At 34.9% G+C, this 12,276-nt stretch overlaps 1 protein-coding gene across 10 annotated transcripts in view; it reads right to left on the reverse strand.

Moving 5' to 3' along the window:
• MYCBP2 (MYC binding protein 2) overlaps positions 1-12,276 on the reverse strand; it is a 177,521-nt gene that overhangs the window by 86,557 nt on the left and 78,688 nt on the right. For all 10 annotated transcript variants that reach the window (XM_054272161.1, XM_054272164.1, XM_054272156.1 and 7 more), the window contains 11 exons: positions 11,739-11,856; positions 9,655-9,859; positions 9,149-9,302; positions 6,681-6,853; positions 5,517-5,642; positions 5,294-5,421; positions 3,596-3,687; positions 2,558-2,692; positions 2,394-2,477; positions 1,076-1,172; positions 86-278 (listed from right to left, as the gene is read on the reverse strand). In XM_054272161.1, coding sequence (XP_054128136.1) covers positions 86-278; positions 1,076-1,172; positions 2,394-2,477; positions 2,558-2,692; positions 3,596-3,687; positions 5,294-5,421; positions 5,517-5,642; positions 6,681-6,853; positions 9,149-9,302; positions 9,655-9,859; positions 11,739-11,856 — 1,505 coding nt within the window. The remainder of the gene's footprint in view (positions 1-85; positions 279-1,075; positions 1,173-2,393; positions 2,478-2,557; positions 2,693-3,595; positions 3,688-5,293; positions 5,422-5,516; positions 5,643-6,680; positions 6,854-9,148; positions 9,303-9,654; positions 9,860-11,738; positions 11,857-12,276) is intronic.

Raw genomic sequence — 12,276 nt, forward strand, 5'->3', positions numbered from 1 at the left:
AAATCATATTCTACATGACTACTTAGATCAAACCATAAATTTCCTGTAGATTATTTGCTAATAAATATGAAACTGAGAGGAATACCTGATATTGGGTATATTTCACAGGTGTAGACCCTCAGCAATCTCAGGCAGCAAGTGCCCACAAAACGTAACCTTTCCAAATCCAGAAGAGTAGCAGTGTATTGGAAACCCTTCAGCCCACGAAGTTCTTCAACTCCCAGCACCAGTGTTGTCCAGCTCCAGTGAAGAATGCTCAGCAAAGACTCAAAGCATTCCTATTTCAGGGTATGAAGGATAGATACCAAGACAGATTTAGTGTTAAAAACCAAAAAATGACAGTTCTGCATCAGTGTTAGACAAAAGGCAAATAGCATCTTTATGCTTACCTGAATCAGACAGCATCTTTATTTATGTCTATACACATCTACCATGCAACACACAAATCCCAATTTGCTTGAGAATATTAAAAAAGAAAAACCAGTGAGAATGCAGGGGACACTTCACTGCAATACCATAACAAAACCTATCTATAAGCTTTATTACAATATTATGTGTGGAAGCCCCTCGTTATTTAAGAAAAAAATGTATTCACCTGTAATGGAGATTTTTCAGTAAACTTTATTTGCTTATCTACAGAAGTGTGCAACACTGACTTTTGACATAATACATTTTTGTCATAAAGTATTATCAGGGCTGTGTTAATTTTGTTTTTAATCAGTTATGATCAGCAGGACCATGGACACTATATATGACATTTACAGTACTTGAAAGCTAAACAGAAGCACATGGTAGTTCACAAAAAATCTGAGGATGTAAAAAGCTTTGTTTCTACCATTTTTATTGTATGTGGTCAGTAATTTCACAAAGTTGTACCTCAGAAAACAAAAGTATTTGGTGTTGAACACCAAAGTGAAATCTTTAGAAAAAGTAAAAAATTAAAATATTCTTATCAGTGTACCTAACTTCTGCTTGAGAAAGCACAAAATCACCATTATTTCCACATCTACATCTTTCAGTTTCCTAACCATGTATGAACCTGCAGGAAACACAGAAGATTCTCAATAGTACTCACCACAGAGACAGTTCTGGCAAAAGATCTCTTTAAAATATGTACAGGTTCACTGGTTTGCTGTTTTCCTTTGGATGCACTGCCATCACTTGTTGGCAACCTGGAAGAACAATTTTAGAACTTACTTGAAATCTTCAGTTTTTACTTTACTTTATTAGAGTTTTGGGTTGGATTTGGTGTTTTGTTTTGGTTTTTTACTTTTTGTAGTTTTTAGTGCTTTTATTGTTCAAGTGGGGAAAAGAACCAAAGTGAAAGTTCCGTTTCAACATAACTTTTTGCAGTTTCCTAATCATTCTAGACCAGCAACCAAGTATCTTGAATTCTCTCCAATTGGCAGTACTGTGACAACTAAACATGAGGTAGATTTAATTACATGGAATTATTACTAATATCTACTGTATTTCATCAGATGACACCAAGACTAGAAATGTTGCTCCTTAAAAGAACACCAGTTTTGTGAAAGGAAAATGTATGAGGAGGTTAAAAATACAGATAGCATCTATCACTGCAGCATCTTCCCTTTTTGTGCCACCCATTGGTCTTCAGAGGTCTCAAGGCTTGTTTTCCTTTTGGCTAGAGCCATCTCTCTACAGAAATCACCTAAATGATAAATTTGTCATGCCAGGACTTCATATACATCAAAATGAAACCTTCACCTCGAAGGACAGGGCATCTATGGACAGAAAGCTTAATGGCAGAAGTGAGCTGTTCTGCAGAGGAACCTTGAAAATGACATTCTTAGAAAGGACAAGAGAACTGGTATCAAAGAATTCTAACCTTCAGAATCAGTGTGGAAGCCAGGGGAATCATATATACAAAAATATATAAAATGCATGTCATGCATCTATCTGAGGACATCTGTATATTTTACACAACACAGTGAAAGAGTTCCAGATTATTAAAACACATAACATTTATCAAAGTTTATGGTAGCTTTTTGTAAAGCACAGTTCATGGTTGATTTTGGCTTTGTTACATTAACATCATCTGTCTAAGCGTATACAGTTCCTAAACTGAGGGAGACCAAATAGAGCACTTCCCAACTAGCAAAAAATATTATTAATGTTATTGTGAGATTCTATGGATGTAAATGAAAATCTCAAGACTCATGCAGCATGACTGCAAGAAAAACAGCAAGGAAGTGAACGTGGGTATAATTTCATTACTTTTCTCAAAGGCACTAAGTTTTCCCTACATTTTTCAGATACTGATTTCCTTCGCTTAATACAGTAATATTTTCATGAAACACAGTTATAATGAATTTAATATTTCTATTAAAAGAAAACATGTCAGTAAACTGTTCCAGAGGCTAAAGTATTACCTGTATAGTAATTGTGGAATCTGCCCTGCATTCACATCCGTACCATTATTTGATTTCTTGGAACTTTTAAACTGAAATACAACACTGAAAGAGAAATAATCTAGTTATTAGTCAAGTCATATTAGAGCTCTTCTTTCTCAATACAAATATAGAAAAAAATATACCCATCATCTGTAGTAATAGAGGCCTGTCCATGAGATCCACAATCACTGCTAGGTCCTGACACTCTTGCCCAGGCTACATACCACCAGCCAGCTTGCAGGAGTACTGGCTCATCAAACATCATTGCATATTTCTCTCTGGGAGAAGCAAATTTTGGAAAATGTCAGCTGTTAATTATTTTTATATTCACTTTTAACAAATTACACTCTAATTATAAAAAGAAATTGAGAAACAATGGATTAAGCTGTATCTATTTAAATTCAAAACTCAAAAGCTTTTAATCTAAGAACTTTAATCTAAAAATATTGTAGTAATTAAAAAATAATTCAGAAGGACCTACAAATGCCTGAGTTGTGCTTGGTCTTGAACTGTGAACAATCGTATCAATGCTGAACAGAGTAAGAAGACATTAAGTTAAATTAATTTTAAAATAAGTTTAAGTCAATTAACTTAAATAAAACCAATTACATCTAATATACAATACTGCAAGCAAAGTACTAATTATAAAGTACTATATAATACTGATTTCAGAAAATGTTTGCAAATGACAAGAACTTGTACATAAATTCTTAGTAATTACAATAAGCATTAAAGAAATTAACAGGATATATATTTAGGGGATTGATATATAAGATTTAAACCTGAAAGAATTAATCACCTATCATTTGAAATGTAAATTACTTCATTACAGAGAATGAAAAAGCAGCTACAACATAGCTAAACCAAACCATATGCACAAAAGAACTGCTGCAATATTTTGCTTATGGTCTCAACACAGGAAGATGGGATTTGACTTGGATTTATAAAAGAGCAAGAATTTGATTATTTTTCTTCTTTTAATTTAAATACCTTAATGGCTTGGCGACATATTTGGTGTTTTACTATTTCCCTACACACATCAAGTGTTTTACATCACTTGCTACAAAATTTTAATGATGTAGACTATCTCTGTTGATATTTAAAGTGATACTAAAATGTGTATAGGGAAGTAAAAATAAAGATCAAGAATCAGGTGTAAGTAGGCAAGCTAAATATCTTACCTGGCAGCACAGTCATATGCTAAAACATCTGTCTCAGCAAGGAGGTCTCCATCTGTCTCATGGTCTCCCCCATCTGGACCCAATTCAAACAACTGGTGAAGTAAGAAAAAAGGTAAAATTATGTCTTAGGTGTTGGCAACCTCCTAACACCACTTTTTCTTGTCTGGCATTCTGGGAAATTGTATTTCCCAAAAATAACTACTACTAAATATCACTGATAGGCAAAACCGCATTCGGAAGTCAGACATTAGCGGTTAGGAAACAGTAATTGACACTGACCTCCCAGCCCTATGTCCAGATACATTTTTAAGTGGAGAAACTCCCTAAATCTTGCAAACAAGACAAAAGCAGAGCATCTAAAAAGGCAAAGTTGGGCAGAAGTTGCAGGTTTTCCATCACCAACTGAAATGCACTGTATGACCTTAAGATATACTCAGCTTCTCTGGAAAGGGCCAGCTTGACAGTTCAGCAGAGACAGTTGATAGTGTTACAAACAGCTGGTGACTGGGACAAAAAATGACACCTAAGAGAACTTTGTTTTCTTACTTACAAATAATTTCTACCGTTTGATGATTTTGAAAATGGACCACAATACATGTCTATGACTTCTCCTGCAAACACCTACATCTTATTTCTGGCAGGACTAGCAGTTCTTATCGTGGCTGTAAGCTAATCCTAAACAAACTGAAAATATAATGTTAGAGTATTATCGTAACGTTATTACCTCTGGTATTTAAAAGGTGTGATTAACATTAAGTTTCTTGGCTGTACTTAGTTATTTGCAATTCTCAGTCATTATGTTAAACTAGAATAAAGTGCAACTACTTATTTTCTGTTGGCTTAGACAAATGTTACTGCTAAGCGTGTCATCCATTTCCCTAGAATAAACCTCAATACCTATGCATCTGAAAACAGAGGGAGAAAATTCATTATTCCACTAAATGATAAGTAACAACAATAACATGTTCTGAATACACAAACATCTAACAGAAATCTCAGATATAACTTTATCTTTCACCAAAATCCTTTTAAAGCATAGGAGCAGAGAACAGTCATCCAAAACTAGAGGTCTTACACCAGTGTGTGTTTCTGTGAGGTTTATTTAGCCAGATTTATTTATTTCGCCAGATTTATTTATTTTAAAACAATCAGCACACATGCTCCACCCATAATCATGCCTATATTTGGCACAGAGTTAATTGTATTTGCTGCCAGTTTCTCTCAGTTGAAGAATCCCAGCCCAGAAGCTATCCATAGAGCAGTATGAGAAAGAGATGGCATGGAAAGTGGAAAGCAATGGCTCCTGATAAAGTACTCTTTTTCTGTTTTTCAGAACAGCTCCTCATGCATCACACAGCATGTGATTTTAACTGGAAGCCCACTACACCAATCTTCTGCTGGTGGACCTTGGAGCTTTGTGTAAATATATCACAGAACCATTCAGACTCTAAAATAACTGCCCAAGATATCTCTAGGATGGCACAGCATTTAATGAAGGTAAGAATGGGCCAATTTCATGAAAAGTAAGAATGGTAATTCTCAGCTCTCTACTTCATCCACTGTGCCTGCATAATGCTTTCCACATACAGTAAACCACTCATGAATCAAGAAATAAAACTAATCATGGTTTTGGACAGCATTACTGAAAGTTGTGATTTTGAGACACAATATTGCTTAAAATAAAACCAAACCTCCTACCTTTATTTTAGCAGTGTATTCACCTCTACCACCAAAAAGACCAAGACCACCAAGCAATATATCTGTGTCAGCACAGAAACGGATAGCTTCTACTGAGTGGGCTGAATAACCCCAGCCTCCTCCATGACCTGCAGAAACAAACCCCAACAAAAATATAGTTAATCTTAGTCTGTTGTTCTGCAACCTCATCAGCATGTGCTATGAAATTTTAGCGTGTACATACTTTCAAATCTGTTAACAACACTATAGTCTTCTTTAGAATAAACTTTCATTACTGCTTGAGTCTCTTCTTCTGTATTTGCAACACCCATTTTTAAGTCCTGCATAGCAGCCAAAGTATCAAGGCAACCTAAAAGAAAGCAAAACCAAAAAGAACTCAAATCTCACTGTTGATTATAATAATTGAAATAGAAATGAATACTAGTCAAGAAAATCAAAGCAATCTGTTTTGTCCCTACACCACACATATGCTAACAAGTAGCTTTATACTTTTGATTTAGTTATGGGTCACTGCTGCAGAATCTCAAGGCTTGGTAATGAACATAAACTTCATTTATTATCCAGAACAACAAACAAATGTGATTAAAACTATTCTGAAACTTTCCTAATGGCAAATAAATTGCCAGTAACCTTTTTTTCCTTTTTGCACTTAAAATATTACCCAAAAAGAGTTAAAGTAGGAACTGAATTACGATCAGATTTGAAAGTCTTCACAAAGGTGTTTTGTTTCATACACATAAGTACTAACACGCCTTACTTTGACACAGACACAAAAAAAGTGCTGTTCAAGTTGAAAGTTACCACATCTCTAGCACACAATGAAGTGAGCAGGTCAAGGAACAGATGACTTATCATAATCAGTGGACAAATGAGTAAAAATAACTGGGTATGTTGCACATGGCCAGTTTATACATGAACACAGTGTACTTACGTGTTGCATTTTTAGAATACAAAAAACTACAAAAGGAAATAACATTTCCCTTAGTGACTCTGTATACAAAACTGCAAAGATATTATATACTGCATTTACTTTAAAATAACTTATTGAAGATCACTTTTTCCAGGTTTGAGTTCTTTGAGATTCCGGGTTAAGAGTACTGACTTTATTCTGCGGACTTTCCAAAAAGATCCTCAAGGAAGGTCTCCTCCTTTATTATGTAGACATCTAACAAGTTTGACCAGAACTCTAAAATCCTCGAACATCATAAAAATGGCAGAAGATAACTACATTAGCCAAATTATAAAAGTTAAAACAAATGGTGAAAGGCTACAAAGTGAAATTTTAACTAAAAAAGTCAGGAAGTTTTTAGATTACTATTTGTTTCTACATTAAGCTATGTTACTTTATTTTGTCTAAGGTTCTGACTCATGAACTATAAATATATACCTAAAATATGCAAAGCTGCATGAGATCTGGTGGTTAGAGCTTTGGAACCTGTTGGCAGAGCGAGTTCTGGACTCAGAATACTACACCGGGATTGCATGTCTGGAGCTGAGGGAAGCCTGGAATCGGCAACTACTGCGTTGTAACTCCACAGTTCCCTGGCATTTGGGCGAAACCTGGAGCAAGAGAACACAGAATGAACAAAACCTGTCATCTACTGAAAAAAAACAAACCCTTACCAACAATTACATTTTTAAGACATGCTGGTATAAACTCTTGGAACTGAGCATCTCTATCACAAATATAGAAAACTTGATTAGCTTAACACTCCAGCAAACAAAAGGATACAAAAACATTATTATACCTTAAGTCAAAAAGTTGTATTAGGGTTTAGAAATTTCAGAAAATATTAAGATATTTCTCAAAACTAACAACTGCTAAAACAGCATTATCTATTAAGAAGTGTGAAGTAACTAGCTAAGTACTAAACAGAATGGCAGATGTGCTGAAAAATTTTAAGGATGCCAAGCAAAAGGAAAAGGCTTACCTTCAAATAAGAGAAAAAAATCTTGAGGAATCCAACGTATTTTGTTTGGGCTTTTTTAAATGGGTAACATCGCCTCATGAGTTTTTAAGGGATTATAAAAAAAGGGCAGCATAAACAAGGGAATACAAAGACTTTCTATAATATAGATTAACACATAGAAAAAAGAAAATGAAATCTTTGAAACCACTACATAAAAGGAAAAACAGTAAGAAGTCTACAGGAGTGTTCTGAAGAAGCACAAAAGGAATTTTCACTTGCTACACTTTCAAAAATCTTAAGGTCAACAAAATAGTTTTGGCTAAAAATATTAAAGGGCACCATATATATTCAGGATTTTAACCAGTTATCAATGTTCAAATTTACACACATGTGACATTCCACATCCACTTGAATTTCTACTAAGAGATTAAGTCACAAAGCTTTGCAGGAATGCTTAAACTGCACATCATCAGAATGTTGTCTCTGTACAAGAAATTGAATCCATCACTTAAATAGGCATGAATCAAAATGTCCAGAAATAATAATATGCCAAGTATTTAACTACTAATAGGCATGTTTATTAACATGTCTCTTACTCAGACTATTTTCGCATTTTCTATTGAACAAGAATGGGATATAACAGAGAAATAAATCTGCACAGTCTCAAAAAATCCACTCTTCAGTTAAGTATTTAAGCTCTGGATTTAGTTCCATAGTCCCCAAAGTACTACAAGACAGTAAAATATCTCAATTCATGTTTATCCATAATATCTAACATGTGACTTTTTACTTCCTTCAGCTGGATAACCATTTTATTGTCTTCAAGTTGAGAATCATTATCTTGCCTCCCCTGACACTTGCTGCATTCCCATGGCCATTGATAACTGGTTTAGTTCCCAAATTGAGTCTTTCAGCAGATTTAAACATGCTGAAAATACAGAACCCTAAGGGATGTGGGTGCTACTGTTATTTCTAATCTCAACATAATTTAAATAAAAACTGAACCAGTGAGAATCAAACAATCCTGCAGATGTGCAAAATGCAGAACTGCAACCATCCAAGGTAAATCCTATGTCATAAAGGAATGTGCCTGGCAAACACATGCTTCAATTTTAATTGGCTGTTAAGTTCTTGAATCTCAATTCTGGATGAAGACATCCAAAGTAGGGCACAAGTAGCTTTTAAAGACATGATCCTATGAGATATCATCTCTTCCAGACGAATGTTGGCTAGCTGGTTCCCTGCATCACTCAAACTTGTTTTGTCTTCAAGCAATTTAAATATCATCAAGCTCACAAACTCAGATGGAAGTTCAGATTTCTCTATAAATCCTAGTTAATATACCTTTTAAATTGTTATAGAAGAATTGAATGTTATGATTCTGTGTTGGAACAAAGGCTTATTATCTCCACTTGCTCAAAGACTACACTTCAAAGACTGAAATAAATACAATTGGTCTGAATGTCTAAGCCATCTAAATAAACACCTTTACTTTGACCTCTCAAAATGTCAGAACTGAAAAGAATACCATTGCTCCACCCCTTCTCTAGTGGTCTTAACCACTAATGGCTGACAGAAGAACAACAATTTAAGACACACACATAAGGCAGCTGAATATGGCAAGGAAGTTATTCAGTCAAGTGTTAGGGAGATAGAGGAAAGGGATTTAGAAGAGTACAGAGACAAAACAGATTTGAATCCCTAAAGTATTATGAGACTGGAATGAGAATGATGCAAAAAAGAAATTTTAAAAATGCAGACAAGAGAACATGTTTGTTTTGGGCTTACTTGAACAAACCATCCAAAAATGTGAAAAACATTTATGGAAGACTAAAAACTGTTTTTCATTTACAGAGAAAATAAGCATAATCAAATCTCCAGCCTTGAACAATATTTTAAAAATTATTTATATATTACTGTTTTAATAGCTATAATCCACACTTGCCTCCAAATAACATCATAGACAGGATCCAGACACACACCAGAACCTTGAAGATCTTCCTGCTCAGAATCATTGAATGTTTTGCAACTGCCATCTACTTTGTTTATCAGAAGACATTTAAAAGGAGGAGGTTCTGATATTGAAGCTGGTACCAAACCTAGATCAGGGAGTAAAAAGAGGAAACATGAAGACACCACTCATTAATGCTTTATGCTCAGAAAGTGGCATGTTATACAGTAGGGAAGAACAGATATACTGCTACAACAAAAATATAAATAGAGATAAGATTTAAATGCAGGTGAAGATTAGACTTTCACATTATTATTTTAAATAAAAAACACCTTTCTAAAGAAAGGATCACCATATGTAGTAGAACTAGAAGGCAAAAATATTTTCAGTCTCTCCATCCATGTTTTTGACTTGTTGCTCCTCTATTGTTTACACAACTGAACCCACTTTCTCCTCCAGTACTTCTATAAGCATTTAAAATAATAGAGAAGCGTTCTTGCCTATTATATGCCTGCTTGCAAAGATCTCTGATGTAGCAAGCACATGAGAATTAATGAGAGCTTCGTCAATCCGGAGGAAAGTCTGGTCCCCGCTCGCGCCAATCCACGTGGCTTTGCGCCCATACTTGGAGCCTATGTTAGGCATTGGGGCTGGCTTTGCATTCCAGTAGGGCATGTCCAGAATTGGTCTGCCAAGCTGACCTTTCTGTAGGAAGAATGCAAGAATCAGTAAGTGACAGTAACAGTTAGTGTCAAAGATAGATAAATTACTTCAATAGTTCTGTCACACAAAATTGCTAAGCTGGTAGAGAATTTACCACAAAACTGCCTTCAAAATGCAGTGGCTGCTCCAAGTGAAGTGCTACACATTTAACTACAAGGAATAAGTTACTGACAGATATACTCCTCCCTTTTCAGATAGGCTTTTGAGTAAAGTTTTTGTTAAATATAACTCCAACTCTCTATGATGGATAACCCTCCTCTGCATCTTCAAAATCAAATATAAAAGCATTGTTTTCGTACAACGTTCAATATCTGATTAATGTTAGTGCTAAAGAAGGAATAGATTCATAAGAAAAAAAATTTATATTCAGCTAGACCATCCAAGTTCCATTCAATTCTGAACTTATATGGACTAAGATTCATACAGCAAATACCTCTTAAAAGTACCTAGAAATCAATTAGCTCATCAAACTTGAGCTAAAAACAGTGCCTCAGCAAGCACTGCTGCACATGTTCATGAACACTTATCTGGAGATCTAGGGCTTAACCTCTATCTACAACTAGTTACTGAGATGGACCAACAGTTCATATACTGCACCTCAGTATGCAGAAAGAACTGCTGCCAGAAACCTGCTCATGCTCCATCTACCTCCCTCAGGCACAGAAAATGCACTGCATGCAAAAGAAGTTAAAATTATTAGAGAAAAGAAAAATAGATACAGCAAATGTCATCTGTATAGGCGCATTACTCATCTTTCTTCATAACAACATAAGTAAGTAAACATGGTGAAGACATTTTCAAGTAACATGCTTTGTTTTGATTTTGTCTTGATTTTATGAAGCTTTCAGCAAACTTTCTAGTACCACAATACTAAAAGCAGACACAAAAATCAAGTGGCCTAAATATGGTCTAAACTTAATTGTTTTCTTTTAGAGAAAGGGGAAAAAACCCTCAGTCAACTGACAAGCATTTACACCCCATTTCTGAGAGTGAACTTGGTTTTTCAAGGGCCAAATTTCACTGCAAGACAGCAAAGCTTAAACCTTTACATGTTTACATGTCAGTTTTGATGGGAGCACAGACATAAAAGCTTTTGCCTAAAGTCTGAAAAACAACAAAATGTTACTCATTTTCAATTCAGGACATGACTTTCTACTTTCAAAATTTCAGTCTTCACTTTTTAATTTCATTTTTTTGTAAAAAGATTTCAAAAGTTGAAATTTCTCTTCTGTTGTGTCAGGCAGTAAGTAGTTTTTAAGCATGTAAAAATAGCTCAGTACTTAAACGCTACAAGGGGCATCTTTGCCAACACAGGGAGGCAGAGAGGGAAGTAAACAATGTTTAAGTGCCTGTTTAGTGAATATAAGAATGGATTCCACATGGACATGGGGAAATATACACCACATGGATATGAAAGAAGACTACTGGAGTTATGCTGTGCTGTACTGAGCAATAACCTCTTCCCTCAAGTGTAAGCAGAACTTCTGCAACTCATTGCTGTTTCTATGGAAGAACCCAAACCGCTTTTTTCTATCAAATGGAGACAGGTAATAGAATAGGCAACAATTACTTAGAACCAAGCTTGAAACAGTAAGAGTTTGAGAAAACAGGTGCACTTTATAAAATAACACTGTTTTAAATCACCATCTTCATTAAAATATTAAAAAACCCCAAGAATTCCTGGCATTATGCTTTTCTAATCAGAACAATATTAAAGGCTACATTTTAAAACATAACAAGTGCTGAAGACATGCAGAAGTGATGCACAGTTCTGTAAGAGCAAGCATCAGCAGTCTTGAAAGGTCTCTGAACAACACATGAACTACTAACTTATTCCCATAAACAAGCAACATTTCCTTACTGAGAAACTTCCAAATGTGAAAACCTGGCCATCCATTAAGAGAATAGCTGTGTGGTTGCTCCCAGCAGTAACTTGTGTACTAGGACCTGGTAATGCTTGCACCAAAGTGGGACATCCCCTAGATAAAAATAAATTAACTCTATGTCAATACGTGGTCACGCAGCATTTAAAAAACACATTAGTATTATAAGTATTTCAAAGGCTGTGAAATATATTCACTAGATTCACATACTATAGGAAGTTAGAGCCAAGAAACATCTTGCATATTAAACCAACAGAGGTTTGAAAGACTGCACCAGATAGTTAAGTTTATGCCTTTCTGTTACAGGGAAACAGATCAAGGACCCTCTCTTCAGTTCAACTCAGAAATTAGCATAGAATTACTAATTTAATATATAATTCAAGAATTACAGACGTGTAGATACAATAACATATACATGTGTGTATTTTTGTATGAATACAAAAATATATTGCAATGAAATGTAGCAGTAAAATATGTTCAGAGAACTGTACTTAAGCACTTAAAAAAACCCTGGAA

This window comes from Melozone crissalis, unplaced genomic scaffold, assembly GCF_028551555.1.
Source record: "Melozone crissalis strain CALT ecotype California unplaced genomic scaffold, PUWL_Pcris_2 ptg000013l_1, whole genome shotgun sequence".
In the NCBI taxonomy this organism is placed as follows: Eukaryota; Metazoa; Chordata; class Aves; order Passeriformes; family Passerellidae; genus Melozone; species Melozone crissalis.